The sequence below is a fragment of the Chiloscyllium punctatum genome, chromosome 47 (assembly GCF_047496795.1).
Source record: "Chiloscyllium punctatum isolate Juve2018m chromosome 47, sChiPun1.3, whole genome shotgun sequence".
NCBI classification, from domain to species: Eukaryota; Metazoa; Chordata; class Chondrichthyes; order Orectolobiformes; family Hemiscylliidae; genus Chiloscyllium; species Chiloscyllium punctatum.
The window spans coordinates 40,360,623-40,384,448 of record NC_092785.1 but is presented as its reverse complement, the minus strand read 5'-3'; the positions used below and the strand labels follow the sequence as shown (position 1 = coordinate 40,384,448).

General features: G+C 54.5%; 1 protein-coding gene across 1 annotated transcript; it reads right to left on the bottom strand.

Annotated features, from left to right (window-relative positions):
* Nucleotides 1-638: 638 nt before the first annotated feature.
* Nucleotides 639-22,214, bottom strand: LOC140468592 (myelin protein P0). Its single transcript, XM_072564688.1, has 6 exons — nt 21,985-22,214; nt 11,914-12,080; nt 8,711-8,924; nt 4,456-4,603; nt 2,402-2,450; nt 639-1,016 (listed from the first exon to the last, which is right to left on the bottom strand). The coding sequence occupies exons 1-6, from the start codon at nt 22,043-22,045 to the stop codon at nt 918-920; spliced, it is 738 nt and encodes a 245-aa protein (XP_072420789.1). The 5' UTR covers nt 22,046-22,214; the 3' UTR covers nt 639-917.
* Between the last annotated feature and the right edge of the window lie 1,612 nt (nt 22,215-23,826).

Below are 23,826 nucleotides of genomic sequence, written 5' to 3'. Positions count from 1 at the left end.
CCAATCCACCCAGGCCCTGGAGCCCAGCACCTCATGGAGCCCAGTGCGAGTGGGGTGGTCCACTGCAGTCCAACCACTTGCCTGAAGCAGAGGTGGAGGAGGAAGGGGGTGATTTGATCCAGTCTCGCTGCTCTCTCTCTCTCTCTCTCTCTCTCTCTAAATTGTCTCACTCCCTCTTTCTCTCCGACCTCCCCGCCCTGCCCCCTCCCACACCCCCACCTCCGCTTGGGGATCACGCCACCTGCCATCCTGGTGCGATCCCAGATTCCGTCCCCATCTTCCCCCCACCCCCCTCATCCCAGTCTCCTCCTCCTCCTCCTCCCGCCCCACTCCATTCGGTCAAATATTAGGCCCCACCTTGGAGTGGGGAGGGGGGTCGGTGATGGAGAGAGCGTGAAAGGGGGGTGGAGGTGACCCACAGGGCGAGTTGGGAAGTGGCTTGGGAGGGGGTTGGGAGGGGGGGGTGTCTCGGAAGAGAGAGAGAGAGCTGAGCGCACTTCAAAGGGCACTCGGCAGGAGGGGCTGATGGGAGATTGGAGCGGGCGCCTCTCTGTGGGACCTGGCTGGGTCAGTATTTGGCGGGAGTGGGGGTTGGGGGGGGGGGGGGGGGGGAAGGGGGTGAATGTCAGTACGGTCAGTACGCGGTCTTTATTTGGCACGGTGAGGAAGAGGGAGTTGGCGGCAGAGCGAGGGAAGGAAGAAAGGGTGGTAGGTGAGCGAGAGAGATGGGGGGGTTCGATGGTTCATTTGGCGTTGGATCCTTTCTTCCGCTTGGCGTTCCCCTGGCCGCCAGGGGCTGTCTTGGCCTCGGTGTCGCTGCCAGTGTCGGAGTCGGTCAGCGTCATCTCAATGGTCATGAGGATCCGCGGAGTGCCAGCGGGATCGCGCCCGCCTGGTGCCCGCGGCCAGGCTGACCGCTATTTCTTATCCCGCTTCGACTCGGAGAGTTTGGCTTTCTTCTCACTGGCTGCCTTGCCGCTCTTGCTCTGGTCCAGGGTGGCGTAGAGCACAGGTCCCTGCGCGGGGCAGAGTTGGGGGGTTGGGGGGGGGGGGGGGGGGGGAAGAGAGAGACACAGACACGGAGGAACCGGCGGGTGGGTTTGGAGCAGCACCGCACGGGAGGCTGGCGCAACGCTAACCGAACCCTCTCCCAACGAGCCCCAGACTCTCTCACTCTCTTACTGTTGCGTGCTCTCTCTCTCTCTCTCAAACTCTCTTGCGCTCTCGCTCTCATTCTCTCTCTCACGCTCTCTCCCTCTCTCTTGCACTCTATCTCACTCACTCTCTCTCTCGCTTGCTCTCACTCTCTTGTCATTCTCTCTCTCTCCCTCTCTCTTGCACTCTGTCTCGATCTCACTCACTCTCTCTCTTGCTTGCTCTCACTCTCTCTCTCTTGCACTCTCTTTCTCCCTCTCTCTCTTGCACTCTCTCCCTCTCACACTCTCTCTTGCTGTCACTCTCTCTCTTGCACTCTCTCACCCTCTCTCTCTTGCACTCTGTATCTCACTCACTCTCTCGCTTGCTCTCTCACTCTCACTCTCTCTCTCTGTCTGTCTCTCTCTCTCTCTCGCTCTCATTCTCTCTCCCTCTCTCTCTCTTGCACTGTTTTTCTATCTCACTCTCTCTCTCTCTCTCTCTCTCTCTCTCTCCCCCGCTTCCCAAGAGAGCTGGCAACAGACTGATCCCCTTCCCCTGTTGGGTTCTCTGCTTCCCAATCTCGCCCACCCAATCCCGTTCCCTCTCACCGCTCTCCCCTGCGGTTCTCCCTCACAGTCCAATCCAACTCCCTCCCCAACTCGGATCACCCTTGCTTCCTATTCCGCGTGCTCCCCCCCCCCCACTCAAATCCCCTTCTGCTCCCTCCAGTCCACCCCAACCCCCTCCCTGTTCCAAATCAACCCCACTCCCTTCTGGCTGCAGTCACACGCCCCCCTCGTATTCCCTCCCCACCCAATTAATCCCCACCCCCAACTCCACCCTCTGCTCTCTCCAGTCTCCCGCCTTCCCCAACCCCTCCCCTCCCATTCCAAGCGCACATTCCTTCCAACAACACGCCACATCCCCTCCCCCCCCCAACAGCCAGGGGGTATCTTCCCCCCCTCCCCTCGCATTTCCATCCCCTCCAATCCCACTTTGGATTCAGTGCCCCCCCCCACCCCTCCCCACCCCGCCCAACTCCCAACCCTGGTTTCAACCTCCCTTCCCCACTCCCCTCGGCCTTCCCCCAACCCCTGGTGTGCGATGGGCCCTCCTCCTCCAGGCTCAGCTCCGCCATGTTGTGTCCCTGACGAGCCGGGGGCCCCCCCACAGCCCCCCCCCCCCCCCCCCCAACACTGGGAGACTGGCGCTGCCCCGGAAGGACTCAGTGCGGCCCCCTCCTCCCCGAGGATTTCACACTTACTTTGCTCACAGTCCCAGGTTTGCCACTGGCCTTGCCCCGTTCAGCAGCACTGCAACACAACAGAGAGCAGGCACATGGGGTCAGCTTCACCGCAGAGGGGGGGGGGGGGGGGGGGGGGTCTCGGCACCCTCAACCATCCCCCTGCACACCCGTCACCAACAGGCCACAGGGTGACACAGCCACCAAACTCATCAACATCGTTCACAGTGGGTTAGATACCCCGGGAGGGAGTTACAGTCTGGAATCAGATCGAGGGGTTCAGGGTGGGTTATATACAGAATAACAGATACCCCGGGAGGGAGTTACAGACTGGAATCAGATCGAGGGGTTCAGGGTGGGTTATATACAGAATAACAGATACCCCGGGAGGGAGTTACAGACTGGAATCTAATCGAGGGGTTCAGGGTGGGTTATATACAGAATAACAGATACCTGGGAGTGAGTTACAGACTGGAATCTAATCGAGGGGTTCAGGGTGGGTTATATACAGAATAACAGATACCCCGGGAGTGAGTTACAGACTGGAATCTAATCAAGGGGTTCAGGGTGGGTTATATACAGAATAACAGATACCTGGGAGTGAGTTACAGACTGGAATCTAATCGAGGGGTTCAGGGTGGGTTATATACAGAATAAACGATACCCCGGAAGTGAGTTACAGACTGGAATCTAATCGAGGGGTTCAGGGTGGGTTATATACAGAATAACAGATACCCCGGGAGGGAGTTACAGACTGGAATCTAATCGAGGGGTTCAGGGTGGGTTATATACAGAATAACAGATACCCCGGGAGGGAGTTACACACTGGAATCTAATCGAGGGGTTCAGGGTGGGTTATATACAGAATAACAGATACCCGGGAGTGAGTTACAGACTGGAATCTAATCGAGGGGTTCAGGGTGGGTTATATACAGAATAACAGATATCCAGGAGTGAGTTACAGACTGGAATCTAATCAAGGAGTTCGGGGTGGGTTATATACAGAATAACAGATACCCAGGAGGGAGTTAGAGACTTGAATCTAATCGAGGGGTTCAGGGTGGGTTATATACAGAATAAACGATACCCCGGAAGTGAGTTACAGACTGGAATCTAATCGAGGGGTTCAGGGTGGGTTATATACAGAATAACAGATACCCCAGGAGTGAGTTACACACTGGAATCTAATCGAGGGGTTCAGGGTGGGTTATATACAGAATAACAGATACCCGGGAGTGAGTTACAGACTGGAATCTAATCGAGGGGTTCAGGGTGGGTTATATACAGAATAACAGATACCCCGGGAGTGAGTTACAGACTGGAATCTAATCGAGGGGTTCAGGGTGGGTTATGTTCTGAATTACACATACCTGGATTATTCTCTGCCTCCATACTTTCTTTCTCTGTTGGATTGTCTCTTCCTCGAAACCTCTTTCCCTTTCTCTGTCTTCCTTTCAATGCCTGTTTGTCTTTCTCACTTTTTCTCTGTCTCTGTCTTCTTATTGTGGTTTTATCTTTTTCCCTTCCCTCTCTCTCTGTCCATGTCTCTTTCATTCTCTCCCTCTGTTCCGTTCTGTGTGTGTGTGTGTGTCTGTCCAGCTGCCTCTCGATCTCTCTGTGTGCCTGTCATTCATGTGCACTCTCTCTGTACACCTGTATCTGTTTCCATATCCTTAACTCTTTCGTTATTTCTCTGTCTCTCTCTCTCTCCCCTTCTCAGCCAGGCCTCTGACCCATTGTCTCTCTGTCTCTCTCCCAGTCTCTGTACCTCTCGCATCCCTTCCCTCTCCATTACTCTGCGTGTCTCGGTGTCTCTGAGCCCCTTTCTTCCCTGTCTCTCATGCTTCTCTCTCTTCCTCTCAATGTCTCTCTGTCCTCCCATCTCCCTCTCTGAAAAACACTCTCTTCCCCTTACCTCTCCCTTTGTCTGACTGTCACACTCCCCCTGCGCTGGCTCCTTCGCAGTCTTTCTCTCTGTCTCTCTCTGTCTCTCTATCTCACTCTCATTCTCTGTCTGTCTGTCTGTCTGTCTGTCTGTCTCTCTCTCTCTCTCGCTCTCTCTTTCTATAACTCACCTGGCTCCTTTGAAGAAAATCGTCTCACTCCTAGCTCTCCTCCTGACAATGTAACGGAAAAGATATAATCCTCCGACAACCAGCAGGACGATGCCCAGGAATGTGCCAATTATTGCTCCTGAGACTACTCCAGCACCAACAGGGGGAACTGTGGGCACAAAATGGTTCAACGTCAGTCAGTCCCTCAGTACTGACCCTCCGACAGTGCGGCCCTCCCTCAGTACTGACCCTCCGACAGTGCGGAGCTCCCTCAGTACTGACCCTCCGACAGTGCGGCCCTCCCTCAGTACTGACCCTCCGACAGTGCGGCCCTCCCTCAGTACTGACCCTCCGACAGTGCGGCCCTCCCTCAGTACTGACCCTCCGACAGTGCGGCCCTCCCTCAGTACTGACCCTCCGACAGTGCGGCCCTCCCTCAGTACTGACCCTCCGACAGTGCGGCCCTCCCTCAGTACTGACCCTCCGACAGTGCGGCCCTCCCTCAGTACTGACCCTCCGACAGTGCGGCTCTCCCTCAGTACTGACCCTCCGACAGTGCGGCCCTCCCTCAGTACTGACCCTCCGACAGTGCGGCCCTCCCTCAGTACTGACCCTCCGACAGTGCGGCTCTCCCTCAGTACTGACCCTCCGACAGTGCGGCCCTCCCTCAGTACTGACCCTCCGACAGTGCGGCCCTCCCTCAGTACTGACCCTCCGACAGTGCGGCCCTCCCTCAGTACTGACCCTCTGACAGTGCGGCCCTCCCTCAGTACTGACCCTCCGACAGTGCGGCCCTCCCTCAGCACTGACCCTCTGACAGTGCGGCCCTCCCTCAGTACTGACCATACACACACATACTGGCTCAATCATTCACTGTGCGAGTCCCACTCAGTTACAGTCACACACTGACACTCCCCTCACTAACACACCCCCTCACACTGACACTCCCCTCACTAACACACCCCCTCACAGTGACACTCCCCTCACTAACACACCCCCTCACTAACACACCCCCTCACACTGACACTCCCCTCACTAACACACCCCCTCACACTGACACTCCCCTCACTAACACATCCCCTCACAGTGACACTCCCCTCACTAACACACCCCCTCACACTGACACTCCCCTCACTAACACACCCCCTCACACTGACACACCCCCTCACTAACACACCCCCTCACACTGACACTCCCCTCACTAACACACCCCCTCACACTGACACTCCCCTCACTAACACACCCCCTCACTAACACACCCCCTCACACTGACACTCCCCTCACTAACACACCCCCTCACACTGACACTCCCCTCACTAACACACCCCCTCACACTGACACTCCCCTCACTAACACACCCCCTCACACTGACACTCCCCTCACTAACACACCCCCTCACAGTGACACTCCCCTCACTAACACACCCCCCTCACTAACACATCCCCTCACACTGACACTCCCCTCACTAACACACCCCCTCACACTGACACTCCCCTCACTAACACACCCCCTCACACTGACACTCCCCTCACTAACACACCCCCTCACAGTGACACTCCCCTCACTAACACACCCCCTCACACTGACACTCCCCTCACTAACACACCCCCTCACACTGACACTCCCCTCACTAACACACCCCCTCACACTGACACTCCCCTCACTAACACACCCCCTCACACTGACACTCCCCTCACTAACACACCCCCTCACACTGACACTCCCCTCACTAACACACCCCCTCACACTGACACACCCCCTCACTAACACACCCCCTCACACTGACACTCCCCTCACTAACACACCCCCTCACACTGACACTCCCCTCACTAACACACCCCCTCACTAACACACCCCCCTCACACTGACACTCCCCTCACTAACACACCCCCTCACACTGACACTCCCCTCACTAACACACCCCCTCACACTGACACTCCCCTCACTAACACACCCCCTCACACTGACACTCCCCTCACTAACACACCCCCTCACAGTGACACTCCCCTCACTAACACACCCCCCCTCACTAACACATCCCCTCACACTGACACTCCCCTCACTAACACACCCCCTCACACTGACACTCCCCTCACTAACACACCCCCTCACACTGACACTCCCCTCACTAACACACCCCCTCACAGTGACACTCCCCTCACTAACACACCCCCTCACACTGACACTCCCCTCACTAACACACCCCCTCACACTGACACTCCCCTCACTAACACACCCCCTCACACTGACACTCCCCTCACTAACACACCCCCTCACACTGACACTCCCCTCACTAACACACCCCCTCACACTGACACTCCCCTCACTAACACACCCCCTCACAGTGACACTCCCCTCACTAACACACCCCCTCACAGTGACACTCCCCTCACTAACACACCCCCTCACAGTGACACTCCCCTCACTAACACACCCCCCTCACACTGACACTCCCCTCACTAACACACCCCCTCACACTGACACTCCCCTCACTAACACACCCCCTCACACTGACACTCCCCTCACTAACACACCCCCTCACACTGACACTCCCCTCACTAACACACCCCCTCACACTGACACTCCCCTCACTAACACACCCCCTCACAGTGACACTCCCCTCACTAACACACCCCCTCACAGTGACACTCCCCTCACTAACACACCCCCTCACAGTGACACTCCCCTCACTAACACACCCCCTCACACTGACACTCGCCTCACTAACACACCCCCTCACACTGACACTCGCCTCACTAACACACCCCCTCACACTGACACTCCCCTCACTAACACACCCCCTCACAGTGACACTCCCCTCACTAACACACCCCCTCACAGTGACACTCCCCTCACTAACACACCCCCTCACAGTGACACTCCCCTCACTAACACACCCCCTCACACTGACACTCCCCTCACTAACACACCCCCTCACACTGACACTCCCCTCACTAACACACCCCCTCACTAACACACCCCCTCACACTGACACTCCCCTCACTAACACACCCCCTCACAGTGACACTCCCCTCACTAACACACCCCCTCACACTGACACTCCCCTCACTAACACACCCCCCTCACTAACACACCCCCTCACACTGACACTCCCCTCACTAACACACCCCCTCACACTGACACTCCCCTCACTAACACACCCCCTCACAGTGACACTCCCCTCACTAACACACCCCCTCACAGTGACACTCCCCTCACTAACACACCCCCTCACAGTGCCACTCCCCCTCACTAACACACCCCCTCACACTGACACTCCCCTCACTAACACACCTCCTCACTGACACTCCCCTCACTAACACACCCCCTCACAGTGACACTCCCTCACACTAACACATCCCCTCACTAACACACCTCCTCACACTGACACTCCCCTCACTAACACACCCCCTCACACTGACACTCCCCTCACTAACACACCCCCTCACACTGACACTCCCCTCACTAACACACCCCCTCACACTGACACTCCCCTCACTAACACTCCCCTCACTAACACACCCCCTCACACTGACACTCCCCTCACTAACACACCCCCTCACACTGACACTCCCCTCACGAACACACCTCCTCACACTGACACTCCCCTCACTAACACACCCCCTCACAGTGACACTCCCCTCACTAACACACCCCCTCACAGTGACACTCCCTCACACTAACACATCCCCTCACTAACACACCTCCTCACACTGACACTCCCCTCACTAACACACCCCCTCACAGTGACACTCCCCTCACTAACACACCCCCTCACACTGACACTCCCCTCACTAACACTCCCCTCACTAACACACCCCCTCACACTGACACTCCCCTCACTAACACACCCCCTCACACTGACACTCCCCTCACGAACACACCTCCTCACACTGACACTCCCCTCACTAACACACCCCCTCACACTGACACTCCCCTCACGAACACACCTCCTCACACTGACACTCCCCTCACTAACACACCCCCTCACTAACACACCCCCTCACAGTGACACTCCCCTCACTAACACACCCCCTCACAGTGACACTCCCCTCACTAACACACCCCCTCACAGTGACACTCCCCTCACTAACACTCCCCTCACTAACACACCTCCTCACACTGACACTCCCCTCACTAACACACCCCCTCACAGTGTCACTCCCCTCACTAAGACACCTCCTCACACTGACACACTCACATTCACTCACCCTCCCTCCCTGACTCACTCCCACCCTCCCAGTTGGACCACACTGTCCCGCATCCACACACTTACTCCTGTCGTAAACAGTGAGGTGCACATCAGACGAGGTGCCTACGACATCGGGAGGGTTTTTAACGTCACATGTGAATGTCCCGTTGTCGATATAATCGAGATTCCGAATCACAATGGAGCCATCATGCTTGGAGATATCTCCAACCCATTCCACCCGACTTCGGAACTGACCCCATTTCTCAATGTAAGGGACTCCATTCCCGTAATGAAAGATCTGAAAGGAGAGAGCAGTCCATCAGGAGAGAGAGCGAGAGATTCTGAAACTCCGTCTACACTGTCCCCCATCAAACACTCCCAGGACAGGGACAGCACGGGGTTAGATACAGAGTAAAGCTCTCTCTACACTGTCCCCCATCAAACACTCCCAGGACAGGGAGAGCACGGGGTTAGATACAGAGTAAAGCTCTCTCTACACTGTCCCCCATCAAACACTCCCAGGACAGGGACAGCACGGGGTTAGATACAGAGTAAAGCTCCCTCTACACTGTCCCCCATCAAACCCTCTTGGACAGGGACAGCACAGGGTTAGATACAGAGTAAAGCTTCCACTACACTGTCTCCCATCAAACACTCCCAGGACAGGGACAGCACGGGGTTAGATACAGAGTAAAGCTTCCACTACACTGTCCCCCCATCAAACACTCCCAGGACAGGGACAGCACGGGGTTAGATACAGAGTAAAGCTCCCTCGACACTGTCCCCCATCAAACCCTCCCAGGGACAGGGACAGCACTGGGTTAGATACAGAGTAAAGCTCCCTCTACACTGTCCCCCATCAAACACTCCCAGGACAGGGACAGCACGGGGTTAGATACAGAGTAAAGCTCCCTCTACACTGTCCCCCATCAAACCCTCCCAGGGGCAGGGACAGCACGGGGTTAGATACAGAGTGAAGCTACCTCTACACTGTCCCCCATCAAACACTCCCAGGACAGGGACAGCACGGGGTTAGATACAGAGTGAAGCTCCCTCTACACTGTCCCCCATCAAACACTCCCAGGACAGGGACAACACGGGGTTAGATACAGAGTAAAGCTCCCTCTACACTGTCCCCCATCAAACACTCCCAGGGACAGGGACAGCACGGGGTTAGATACAGAGTAAAGCTCCCTCTACACTGTCCCCCATCAAACACTCCCAGGGACAGGGACAGCACGGGGTTAGATACAGAGTGAAGCTCCCTCTACACTGTCCCCCATCAAACACTCCCAGGGACGGGGACAGCACGGGGTTAGATACAGAGTGAAGCTCCCTCTACACTGTCCCCCATCAAACACTCCCAGGGACAGGGACAGCACGGGGTTAGATACAGAGTAAAGCTCCCTCTACACTGTCCCCCATCAAACCCTCGCAGGACAGGGACAGCACGGAGTTAGATACAGAGTGAAGCTCCCTCTACACTGTCCCCCATCAAACACTCCCAGGGACAGGGACAGCACGGGGTTAGATACAGAGTGAAGCTCCCTCTACACTGTCCCCCATCAAACACTCCCAGGACAGGGACAGCACGGGGTTAGATACAGAGTAAAGCTCCCTGTACACTGTCCCCCATCAAACCCTCCCAGGACAGGGACAGCACGGGGTTAGATACAGAGTGAAGCTCCCTCTACACTGTCCCCCATCAAACACTCCCAGGGACAGGGACAGCACAGGGTTAGATACAGAGTGAAGCTCCCTCTACACTGTCCCCGATCAAACACTCCCAGGGACAGGGACAGCACGGGGTTAGATACAGAGTGAAGCTCCCTCTACACTGTCCCCCATCAAACACTCCCAGGGCAGGGACAGCACGGGGTTAGATACAGAGTGAAGCTCCCTCTACACTGTCCCCCATCAAACCCTCCCAGGGACAGGGACAGCACGGGGTTAGATACAGAGTAAAGCTCCCTCTACACTGTCCCCCATCAAACACTCCCAGGGACAGGGACAGCACGGGGTTAGATACAGAGTGAAGCTCCCTCTACACTGTCCCCCATCAAACACTCCCAGGGACAGGGACAGCACAGGGTTAGATACAGAGTGAAGCTCCCTCTACACTGTCCCCCATCAAACACTCCCAGGGACAGGGACAGCACAGGGTTAGATACAGAGTGAAGCTCCCTCTACACTGTCCCCCATCAAACACTCCCAGGGACAGGGACAGCACGGGGTTAGATACAGAGTGAAGCTCCCTCTACACTGTCCCCCATCAAACACTCCCAGGGACAGGGACAGCACGGGGTTAGATACAGAGTAAAGCTTCCTCTACACTGTCCCCCCATCAAACACTCCCAGGACAGGGACAGCACGGGGTTAGATACAGAGTAAAGCTCCCTCGACACTGTCCCCCATCAAACACTCCCAGGACAGGGACAGCACGGGGTTAGATACAGAGTGAAGCTCTCTCTACACTGTCCCCACATCAAACCCTCCCAGGACAGGGACAGCACGGGGTTAGATACAGAGTAAAGCTCCCTCTACACTGTCCCACATCAAACACTCCCAGGGACAGGGACAGCACGGGGTTAGATACAGAGTAAAGCTCCCTCTACACTGTCCCCCATCAAACACTCCCAGGACAGGGACAGTACGGGGTTAGATACAGAGTAAAGCTCCCTCTACACTGTCCCCCATCAAACACTCCCAGGACAGGGACAGCACGGGGTTAGATACAGAGTAAAGCTCCCTCTACACTGTCCCCCATCAAACACTCCCAGGACAGGGACAGCACGGGGTTAGATACAGAGTAAAGCTCCCTCTACACTGTCCCCCATCAAACACTCCCAGGGACAGGGACAGCACGGGGTTAGATACAGAGTAAAGCTCCCTCTACACTGTCCCCCATCAAACACTCCCAGGACAGGGACAGCACGGGGTTAGATACAGAGTAAAGCTCCCTCTACACTGTCCCCCATCAAACACTCCCAGGACAGGGACAGCACGGGGTTAGATACAGAGTAAAGCTCCCTCTACACTGTCCCCCATCAAACACTCCCAGGGACAGGGACAGCACGGGGTTAGATACAGAGTGAAGCTCCCTGGTTTTGAACCAGCCTCTGTCCCTGTCTCCCTCACTCTGCATGGTGGTCGAATGTGGCGTGACTGCTTCCGTGGCTGTGTCCCTTCCCCCTTCCCACCCTCCTCGACGGCGTCTGTGCACAGCGAGGAGTGTGGAACACCCCCCACCCCCCCAGCACCCCCCTCTCCCCCGCCCAGCTGCTTACCGAGATGATTTCCCGGGAGTTATCCGGACGGAAACGCCAGGAGAGGGTGGTGAGGTCTGACACGTACTCGCTCGACCAGAAGCCGCAGTACAGAGTGACGTCTGATCCGACCCGCTTGTGGAGATTGTGGTGCGTGGATACCGAGATGCCCTCTGAACACCGAATCACTGCAGGAGAGACGGAGAGAGAGAAAAACACCAGAAAAGACAGAGGACCATGAAAAAGAAGGACCCGAAGTCGCTCCGAAGGTGCCCAAACGTCCAGCACCCAAACAGATCCTCATTCAACCACTACATGTTCAATCGGTTTGGAGAGAGAGAGAGAGAGATGGAGAACTGGACAGGAGAGGTCAAACAGAGGATAAAGAGAATTTCTTAAATTGGTTCCTGACAGAGAGAGAGAGAGAGAGAGAGAGAGAGAGACGCCCTCTTTAAACAGGGTCCCTGAGAGAGAGAGAGAGAGAGAGAGAGACTCCCTCTTTAAACAGGGTCCCTGAGAGAGAGAGAGAGAGAGAGAGAGAGACTCCCTCTTTAAACAGGGTCCCTGAGAGAGAGAGAGAGACTCCCTCTTTAAACAGGGTCCCTGAGAGAGAGAGAGAGAGAGAGAGAGAGAGAGACTCCCTCTTTAAACAGGGTCCCTGAGAGAGAGAGAGAGAGAGAGAGAGACTCCCTCTTTAAACAGGGTCCCTGAGAGAGAGAGAGAGAGAGAGAGACTCCCTCTTTAAACAGGGTCCCTGAGAGAGAGAGAGAGAGAGAGAGAGACTCCCTCTTTAAACAGGGTCCCTGAGGGAGAGAGAGAGAGAGAGAGAGAGACTCCCTCTTTAAACAGGGTCCCTGAGGGAGAGAGAGAGAGAGAGAGAGAGAGAGATTCCCTCTTTAAACAGGGTCCCTGAGAGAGAGAGAGAGAGAGAGAGAGAGAGAGAGAGAGATTCCCTCTTTAAACAGGGTCCCTGAGAGAGAGAGAGAGAGAGAGAGAGAGACTCCCTCTTTAAACAGCTGAGGGAGAGAGAGAGAGAGAGAGACGAGAGAGACTCCCCTCTTTAAACAGGGTCCCTGAGAGAGAGAGAGAGTCGAGAGAGAGAGAGAAGAGAGAGACTCCCTCTTTAAACAGGGTCCCTGAGAGAGAGAGAGAGGGAGAGAGAGAGACTCCCTCTTTAAACAGGGTCCCTGAGAGAGAGAGAGAGAGAGAGAGACTTCCCTCTTTAAACAGGGTCCCTGAGGGAGAGAGAGAGACTCCCTCTTTAAACAGGGTCCCTGAGGAGAGAGAGAGAGAGAGAGAGAGACTCCCTCTTTAAACAGGGTCCCTGAGAGAGAGAGAGAGAGAGAGAGAGAGAGACTCCCTCTTTAAACAGGGTCCCTGAGAGAGAGAGAGAGAGAGAGAGAGAGACTCCCTCTTTAAACAGGGTCCCTGAGAGAGAGAGAGAGAGAGAGAGAGAGAGACTCCCTCTTTAAACAGGGTCCCTGAGGGAGAGAGAGAGAGACTCCCTCTTTAAACAGGGTCCCTGAGGGAGAGAGAGAGAGAGAGAGAGAGAGACTCCCTCTTTAAACAGGGTCCCTGAGAGAGAGAGAGAGAGAGAGAGAGAGAGAGACTCCCTCTTTAAACAGGGTCCCTGAGAGAGAGAGAGAGAGAGAGAGAGAGACTCCCTCTTTAAACAGGGTCCCTGAGAGAGAGAGAGAGAGAGACTCCCTCTTTAAACAGGGTCCCTGAGGGAGAGAGAGAGAGAGACTCCCTCTTTAAACAGGGTCCCTGAGAGAGAGAGAGAGAGAGAGAGACTCCCTCTTTAAACAGGGTCCCTGAGAGAGAGAGAGAGGAGAGAGAGACTCCCTCTTTAAACAGGGTCCCTGAGAGAGAGAGAGAGGGAGAGAGAGACTCCCTCTTTAAACAGGGTCCCTGAGAGAGAGAGAGAGAGAGAGAGAGAGAGAGAGAGAGAGAGAGAGACTCCCTCTTTAAACAGGGTCCCTGAGAGAGAGAGAGAGAGAGACTCCCTCTTTAAACAGGGTCCCTGAGAGAGAGAGAGAGACTCCCTCTTTAAAAAGGGTCCCTGAGAGAGAGAGAGAGAGAGACTCCCTCTTTAAACAGGGTCCCTGAGGGAGAGAGAGAGAGAGAGAGAGAGAGAGAGACTCCCTCTTTAAACAGGGTCCCTGAGAGAGAGAGAGAGGGAGAGAGAGACTCCCTCTTTAAACAGGGTCCCTGAGAGAGAGAGAGAGAGAGACTCCCTCTTTAAACAGGGTCCCTGAGGGAGAGAGAGAGACTCCCTCTTTAAACAGGGTCCCTGAGAGAGAGAGAGAGACTCCCTCTTTAAACAGGGTCCCTGAGAGAGAGAGAGAGAGAGACTCCCTCTTTAAACAGGGTCCCTGACGGAGAGAGAGAGAGAGAGAGAGAGAGAGAGAGAGAGAGACTCCCTCTTTAAACAGGGTCCCTGAGAGAGAGAGAGAGAGAGAGACTCCCTCTTTAAACAGGGTCCCTGAGAGAGAGAGAGAGAGAGAGAGAGAGAGACTCCCTCTTTAAACAGGGTCCCTGAGAGAGAGAGAGAGAGAGAGAGACTCCCTCTTTAAACAGGGTCCCTGAGAGAGAGAGAGAGAGAGAGAGACTCCCTCTTTAAACAGGGTCCCTGAGGGAGAGAGAGAGAGAGAGAGAGAGACTCCCTCTTTAAACAGGGTCCCTGAGGGAGAGAGAGAGAGAGAGAGAGAGACTCCCTCTTTAAACAGGGTCCCTGAGGGAGAGAGAGAGAGAGAGAGAGACTCCCTCTTTAAACAGGGTCCCTGAGAGAGAGAGAGAGAGAGAGAGAGAGAGAGACTCCCTCTTTAAACAGGTTCCCTGAGAGAGAGAGAGAGAGGGAGAGAGAGACTCCCTCTTTAAACAGGGTCCCTGAGGGAGGGAGAGAGAGAGAGACTCCCTCTTTAAACAGGGTCCCTGAGAGAGAGAGAGAGAGAGAGAGAGAGACTCCCTCTTTAAACAGGGTCCCTGAGGGAGAGAGAGAGAGAGAGAGAGAGAGAGAGAGACTCCCTCTTTAAACAGGGTCCCTGAGAGAGAGAGAGAGAGAGAGAGAGACTCCCTCTTTAAACAGGGTCCCTGAGAGAGAGAGAGAGAGAGAGAGAGAGAGACTCCCTCTTTAAACAGGGTCCCTGAGAGAGAGAGAGAGAGAGAGAGAGAGACTCCCTCTTTAAACAGGGTCCCTGAGAGAGAGAGAGAGAGAGAGACTCCCTCTTTAAACAGGGTCCCTGAGAGAGAGAGAGAGAGAGAGAGAGACTCCCTCTTTAAACAGGGTCCCTGAGAGAGAGAGAGAGAGAGAGAGAGAGACTCCCTCTTTAAACAGGGTCCCTGAGAGAGAGAGAGAGAGAGAGAGAGAGACTCCCTCTTTAAACAGGGTCCCTGAGAGAGAGAGAGAGACTCCCTCTTTAAACAGGGTCCCTGAGAGAGAGAGAGAGACTCCCTCTTTAAACAGGGTCCCTGAGAGAGAGAGAGAGAGAGAGAGAGAGAGACTCCCTCTTTAAACAGGGTCCCTGAGAGAGAGAGAGAGAGAGAGACTCCCTCTTTAAACAGGGTCCCTGAGAGAGACAGAGAGAGAGAGACTCCCTCTTTAAACAGGGTCCCTGAGAGAGAGAGAGAGAGAGAGAGAGAGAGAGAGACTCCCTCTTTAAACAGGGTCCCTGAGAGAGAGAGAGAGAGAGAGAGAGACTCCCTCTTTAAACAGGGTCCCTGAGAGAGAGAGAGAGAGAGAGAGAGAGACTCCCTCTTTAAACAGGGTCCCTGAGAGAGAGAGAGAGAGAGAGAGAGACTCCCTCTTTAAACAGGGTCCCTGAGAGAGAGAGAGAGAGAGAGAGACTCCCTCTTTAAACAGGGTCCCTGAGAGAGAGAGAGAGAGAGAGAGAGAGAGAGACTCCCTCTTTAAACAGGGTCCCTGAGAGAGAGAGAGAGAGAGAGAGAGAGAGACTCCCTCTTTAAACAGGGTCCCTGAGAGAGAGAGAGAGAGAGAGAGAGAGACTCCCTCTTTAAACAGGGTCCCTGAGAGAGAGAGAGAGAGAGAGAGACTCCCTCTTTAAACAGGGTCCCTGAGAGAGAGAGAGAGAGAGAGAGACTCCCTCTTTAAACAAGGTCCCTGAGAGAGAGAGAGAGAGAGAGAGACTCCCTCTTTAAACAGGGTCCCTGAGGGAGAGAGAGAGAGAGAGAGACTCCCTCTTTAAACAGGGTCCCTGAGAGAGAGAGAGAGAGAGAGAGAGAGACTCCCTCTTTAAACAGGGTCCCTGAGAGAGAGAGAGAGAGACTCCCTCTTTAAACAGGGTCCCTGAGAGAGAGAGAGAGAGAGAGAGACTCCCTCTTTAAACAGGGTCCCTGAGAGAGAGAGAGAGAGACTCCCTCTTTAAACAGGGTCCCTGAGAGAGAGAGAGAGAGAGAGACTCCCTCTTTAAACAGGGTCCCTGAGAGAGAGAGAGAGAGAGAGACTCCCTCTTTAAACAGGGTCCCTGAGAGAGAGAGAGAGAGAGAGAGAGACTCCCTCTTTAAACAGGGTCCCTGAGAGAGAGAGAGAGAGAGAGAGACTCCCTCTTTAAACAGGGTCCCTGAGAGAGAGAGAGAGAGACTCCCTCTTTAAACAGGGTCCCTGAGAGAGAGAGAGAGAGAGAGACTCCCTCTTTAAACAGGGTCCCTGAGAGAGAGAGAGAGAGACTCCCTCTTTAAACAGGGTCCCTGAGAGAGAGAGAGAGAGAGAGACTCCCTCTTTAAACAGGGTCCCTGAGAGAGAGAGAGAGAGAGAGAGACTCCCTCTTTAAACAGGGTCCCTGAGAGAAGAGAGAGAGAGAGAGAGACTCCCTCTTTAAACAGGGTCCCTGAGAGAGAGAGAGAGAGAGAGAGAGACTCCCTCTTTAAACAGGGTCCCTGAGAGAGAGAGAGAGAGACTCCCTCTTTAAACAGGGTCCCTGAGAGAGAGAGAGAGAGAGACTCCCTCTTTAAACAGGGTCCCTGAGAGAGAGAGAGAGAGAGAGAGACTCCCTCTTTAAACAGGGTCCCTGACGGAGAGAGAGAGAGAGAGAGAGAGAGAGACTCCCTCTTTGAACAGGGTCCCTGAGAGAGAGAGAGAGAGAGAGAGACTCCCTCTTTAAACAGGGTCCCTGAGAGAGAGAGAGAGAGAGAGACTCCCTCTTTAAACAGGGTCCCTGAGAGAGAGAGAGAGAGAGAGAGAGAGACTCCCTCTTTAAACAGGGTCCCTGAGAGAGAGAGAGAGAGACTCCCTCTTTAAACAGGGTCCCTGAGAGAGAGAGAGAGAGAGAGAGAGAGAGACTCCCTCTTTAAACAGGGTCCCTGAGAGAGAGAGAGAGAGAGAGAGAGAGAGACTCCCTCTTTAAACAGGGTCCCAGAGGGAGAGAGAGAGAGAGAGAGAGACTCCCTCTTTAAACAGGGTCCCTGAGAGAGAGAGAGAGAGACTCCCTCTTTAAACAGGGTCCCTGAGAGAGAGAGAGAGAGAGACTCCCTCTTTAAACAGGGTCCCTGAGAGAGAGAGAGAGAGAGAGAGACTCCCTCTTTAAACAGGGTCCCTGACGGAGAGAGAGAGAGAGAGAGAGAGAGAGAGACTCCCTCTTTAAACAGGGTCCCTGAGGGAGAGAGAGAGAGAGACTCCCTCTTTAAACAGGGTCCCTGAGAGAGAGAGAGAGAGAGAGAGACTCCCTCTTTAAACAGGGTCCCTGAGAGAGAGAGAGAGAGAGAGAGAGACTCCCTCTTTAAACAGGGTCCCTGAGAGAGAGAGAGAGACTTATTTTCAAAACAGGATCCACGACTCCCAGGACAGGGACAGCACGGGGTTAGATACAGAGTAAAGCTCCCTCTACACTGTCCCCCATCAAACCCTCCCAGGACAGGGACAGCACGGGGTTACATACAGAGTAAAGCTCTCTCTACACTGTCCCACATTAAACACTCCCAGGACAGGGACAGCACGGGGTTAGATACAGAGTAAAGCTCCCTCTACACTGTCCCCCATCAAACACACTCAGGGACAGGGACAGTACAGGGTTAGATACAGAGTAAAGCTCCCTCTACACTGTCCCCCATCAAACCCTCCCAGGACAGGGACAGCACGGGGTTAGATACAGAGTAAAGCTCCCTGTGCACTGTCCCCCATCAAACACTCAAAGGGCAGGGACAGCACGGGGTTAGATACAGAGTAAAGCTCTCTCTACACTGTCCCCCATCAAACACTCCCAGAACAGGGAGAGCACGGGGTTAGATACAGAGTAAAGCTCTCTCTACACTCTCCCCCATCAAACACTCCCAGGACAGGGACAGCACGGGGTTAGATACAGAGTAAAGCTTCCTCTACACTGTCCCCCATCAAACACTCCCCAGGACAGGGACAGCACGGGGTTAGATACAGAGTAAAGCTCCCTCTACACTGTCCCCCATCAAACACTCCCAGGGACAGGGACAGCATGGGGTGAGATACAGAGTAAAGATCCCTCTACACTGTCCCCCATCAAACCCTCTTGGACAGGAACAGCACGGGGTGATATACAGAGTAAAGATCCCTCTACACTGTCCCCCATCAAACCCTCTTGGACAGGGATAGCACAGGGTTAGATACAGAATAAAGCTCCCTCTACACTGTCCCACATCAAACCCTCTTGGACAGGGACAGCACAGGGTTAGATACAGAGTAAAGCTCCCTCTACACTGTCCCCCATCAAACCCTCTTGGACAGGTACAGCACAGGGTTAGATACAGAATAAAGCTCCCTCTACACTGTCCCCCCATCAAACACTCCCAGGACAGGGACAGCACGGGGTTAGATACAGAGTAAAGCTTCCTCTACACTGTCCCCCATCAAACCCTCTTGGACAGGGACAGCACAGGGTTAGATACAGAGTAAAGCTCTCTCTACACTGTCCCCCATCAAACACTCCCAGGACAGGGACAGCACGGGGTTAGATACAGAGTAAAGATCCCTCTACACTGTCCCCCATCAAACCCTCCCAGGACAGGAACAGCACGGGGTTAGATACAGAGTAAAGCTCCCTGTGCACTGTCCCCCATCAAACACTCCCAGGACAGGGACAGCATGTGGTTAGATACAGAGTAAAGCTCCCTCTACACTGTCCCCCATCAAACACTCCCAGGACTGGGACAGCACGGGGTTAGATACAGAGTAAAGCTTCCTCTACACTGTCCCCCCATCAAACACTCCCAGGACAGGGACAGCACGGGGTGAGATGCAGAGTAAAGCCCCCTCTACACTGTCCCCCCATCAAACACTCCCAGGACAGGGACAGCATGTGGTTAGATACAGAGTAAAGCTGCCTCTACACTGTCCCCCATCAAACACTCCCAGGACAGGGACAGCATGTGGTTAGATACAGAGTAAAGCTCCCTCTACACTGTCCCCCATCAAACCCTCTTGGACAGGGACAGCACGGGGTTAGATACAGAGTAAAGCTTACTCTACACTGTCCCCCATCAAACATTCCCAGGACAGGGACAGCACGCGGTTAGATACAGAGTAAAGCTCCCCCTACACTGTCCCCCATCAAACCCTCTTGGACAGGGACAGCACGGGGTTAGATATAGAGTAAAGCACACTCTACACTGTCCCCCATCAAACCGTCCCAGGACAGGGACAGCACGGGGTTAGATACAGAGTAAAGATCCCTCTACACTGTCCCCCATCAAACCCTCCCAGGACAGGGACAGCACGGGGTTAGATACAGAGTAAAGCACCCTCTACACTGTCCCCCATCAAACCCTCTTGGACAGGGACAGCACGGGGTTAGATACAGAGTAAAGCTCCCTCTACACTGTCCCCCATCAAACCCTCTTGGACAGGGACAACACGGGGTTAGATACAGAGTAAAGCTCACTCTACACTGTCCCCCATCAAACACTCCCAGGACAGGGACAGCACAGGGTTAGATACAGAGTAAAGCTCCCTCTACACTGTCCCCACATCAAACACTCCCAGGACAGGGACAGCACGGGGTTAGATACAGAGTGAAGCTCCCTCTACACTGTCCCCCATCAAACACTCCCAGGACAGGGACAGCACGCGGTTAGATACAGAGTAAAGCTCTCTCTACACTGTCCCCCATCAAACCCTCCCAGGACAGGGACAGCACAGGGTTAGATACAGAGTAAAGCTCTCTCTACACTGTCCCCCATCAAACACTCCCAGGACAGGGACAACACGGGGTTAGATACAGAGTAAAGCTCCCTCTACACTGTCCCCCCATCAAACACTCCCAGGACAGGGACAGCACAGGGTTAGATACAGAGTAAAGCTCCCTCTACACTGTCCCCCCATCAAACACTCCCAGGACAGGGACAGCACAGGGTTAGATACAGAGTAAAGCTCTCTCTACACTGTCCCCCATCAAACACTCCCAGGACAGGGACAGCACAGGGTTAGATACAGAGTAAAGCTCTCTCTACACTGTCCCCCATCAAACACTCCCAGGACAGGGACAGCATGGGGTTACATGTGGAATAATAGATCACCCTCTGCATGGAGCCTTGTGCTGAATCTGCAGAATGAAGAATTCCAGCTGACTGACCATGTCAGATTCCAGCCTCCAACAATCCTACAGGAGCGCATTCCTGTTTCAAGTTCGCGAGGGAGGGGAATTCCGTGGGAATTGGAAAGATCTCAGTTGGTGGGCTGATCCCTGACCCTCAGTGGGCACAGAGCTGCTGTTCAGAAGATCCACCCTGAAACTCACACACACCACATCCCCCTCCACACAGCCGCGGGACAGCTCAGTGCCTGACAAAGCACACAGGTATGAAGGGGGATTAACCCCCTCACCCACCCTCTCCCCATTTACACACCCCAGGCAGTCTGTTCCCCCTATCGGAGGGGGATTACCCCCCTCACCCACCCTCTCCCCATTTACACACACCGGGCAGTCTGTTCCCCCTATCGGAGGGGGGTTAACCCCCTCACCCACCCTCTCCCCATTTACACACACACCGGGCAGTCTGTTCCCCCTATCGGAGGGGGGATTAACCCCCTCACCCGCCCTCTCCCCATTTACACACACCGGGCAGTCTGTTCCCCCTATCGGAGGGGGATTAACCCCCTCACCCACCCTCTCCCCATTTACACACACCGGGCAGTCTGTTCCCCCTATCGGAGGGGGGTTAGCCCCCTCACCCACCCTCTCCCCATTTACACACACCGGGCAGTCTGTTCCCCCGATCGGAGGGGTATTAACCCCCTCACCCACCCTCTCCCCATTTACACACACCGGGCAGTCAGTCTGTTCCCCTATCGGAGGGGGATTAACCCCCTCACCCACCCTCTCCCCATTTACACACACCGGGCAGTCTGTTCCCCCTATTGGAGGGGGGATTAACCCCCTCACCCACCCTCTCCCCATTTACACACACCGAGCAGTCTGTTCCCCCTATTGGAGGGGGGATTAACCCCTTCACCCACCCTCTCCGAATTTACACACACCGGGCAGTCTGTTCCCCCTATCGGAGAGGGGGGATTAACCCCCTCACCCACCCTCTCCCCATTTACACACACCGGGCAGTCTGTTCCCCCTATCGGAGGGGGATTAACCCCCTCACCCACCCTCTCCCCATTTACACACACTGGGCAGTCTGTTCCCCCTATCGGAGGGGGATTAACCCCCTCACCCACCCTCTCCCCATTTACACACACCGGGCAGTCTGTTCCCACTATCGGAGGGGGATTAACCCCCTCACCCACCCTCTCCCCATTTACACACACCGGGCAGTCTGTTCCCCCTATCGGAGGGGGATTAACCCCCTCACCCACCCTCTCCCCATTTACACACACCGAGCAGTCTGTTCCCCCTATCGGAAGGGGGATTAACCCCCTCACCCACCCTCTCCCCATTTACACACACCGAGCAGTCTGTTCCCCCTATCGGAGGGGGATTAACCCCCTCACACACCCTCTCCCCATTTACACACACCGGGCAGTCTGTTCCCCCTATCGGAGGGGGATTAACCCCCTCACCCACCCTCTCCCCATTTACACACACCGGGCAGTCTGTTCCCCCTATCGGAGGGGGGATTAACCCTCTCCGTTGTTCTGCTCACCGTGAACGTTCTGCTTACCGGTGAGTGTGTAAATTAGGGAGCAGCAGAGAAGGACGTTTGACTTCTTTTCCCGCTGCATGTTTTCCTTGCGAAATGGGAAGAGGGGGTGATTAGATAAGAGGTAGCTCTCCTCTCCTGCGCGCTCAGACCGTCACGGGGAACCCTTCGCCTCGGTGCCTTCCCTCTCTTGGCTTCGACTTCACAGGGTAGCCCACAATCGAGACCCAGCGCGCCGCTCCCCAGCTTTAAAGGGGCAGGTGCCCCTCCGTCCAGATCAGGCAGGGTGGAGGGGAGGGCCAGGGCAGGGCCTCGAACCCAAACGGCCAACCATTGGAGCCCAGGGGGGGCTAAGCGAGAATGTGTGAGTGCACAGCGGGGGGCGGAGCCAGGAGCGAGGGTACAATCGGGGGTATTGTTCCGCACTGGCACCATGCCAATGCAGCGAGAGTGCCACTCACACACACACACACACACACACACACACACACACTCAGGCTGCGTTCCACGAATTGTTCAGGCTGACAATAGCGACGCTTGTGCAGCTGGCGAAGGGGCACGGGCAGAGATGGCGCTGCCAGCTGTCGGCAGAGATAGCTCCTTATGTCATCGCTTAACCCCCCGCACTCTGCCCGGGCCGCACCCATGCAACACCGCAGAGTCCAGCAACACCAGCTGGGAACCATCCCGAACTCAGAACCAATCGAACACGGATCAAGGAACTGTCTTGGGAAAGGGATACACACAGGAATCTGATCAAAGGGTTCAGGGTGGGTTATATACAGACAATAACAGATACCCCAGGAGTGAGTTACGGACTGGAATCTAATCGAGGGGTTCAGGGTGGGTTATATACAGAATAACAGATACCCCGGGAGTGAGTTACAGACTGGAATCTAATCGAGGGGTTCAGGGTGGGTTATATACAGAATGACAGATACCCCGGGAGTGAGTTACTGACTGGAATCTAATCGAGGGGTTCAGGGTGGGTTATATACAGACAATAACAGATACCCCGGGAGGGAGATACAGACTGGAATCTAATCGAGGGGTTCAGGGTGGGTTATATACAGAATAACAGATACCCGAGAGTGAGTTACAGACTGGAATCTAATCGAGGGGTTCAGGGTGGGTTATATACAGAATAACAGATACCCCGGGAGGGAGTTACAGACGGGAATCTAATCGAGGGGTTCAGGGTGGGTTATATACAGAATGACAGATACCCCGGGAGGGAGTTACAGACTGGAATCTTATCGAGGGGTTCAGGGTGGGTTATATACAGAATGACAGATACCCCGGGAGGGAGTTACAGACGGGAATCTAATCGAGGGGTTCAGGGTGGGTTATATACAGAATAACAGATACCCGGGAGGGAGTTACAGACGGGAATCTAATCGAGGGGTTCAGGGTGGGTTATATACAGAATGACAGATACCCCGGGAGTGAGTTACAGACTGGAATCTTATCGAGGGGTTCAGGGTGGGTTATATACAGAATAACAGATATCCCAGGAGTGAGTTACAGACTGGAATCTAATCGAGGGGTTCAGGGTGGGTTATATACAGAATAACAGATACCCCGGAGTGAGTTACAGACTGGAATCTAATCGAGGGGTTCAGGGTGGGTTATATACAAAATTACACATACCCCGGGAGGGAGTTACAGACTGGAATCTAATTGAGGGGTTCAGGGTGGGTTATATACAGAATAACAGATACCCTGGGAGGGAGTTACAGACTGGAATCTAATCGAGGGGTTCAGGGTGGGTTATACACAGAATAACAGATACCCCGGGAGTGAGTTACAGACTGGAATCTAATAGAGGGGTTCAGGGTGGGTTATATACAGAATAACAGATAC

Excerpts from the sequence above, each read along its gene's own strand:
- LOC140468592 (XM_072564688.1), bottom strand. The coding sequence starts at position 22,045 with ATGCAGCGGGAAAAGAAGTCAAACGTCCTTCTCTGCTGCTCCCTAATT. Across the intron at positions 12,081-21,984 it reads CCTAATTTACACACTCACCG|TGATTCGGTGTTCAGAGGGC; the intron begins GTAAGCAGAACG and ends TCTCTCCTGCAG. Across the intron at positions 4,604-8,710 it reads CCTCACTGTTTACGACAGGA|TTCCCCCTGTTGGTGCTGGA; the intron begins GTAAGTGTGTGG and ends TTGTGCCCACAG.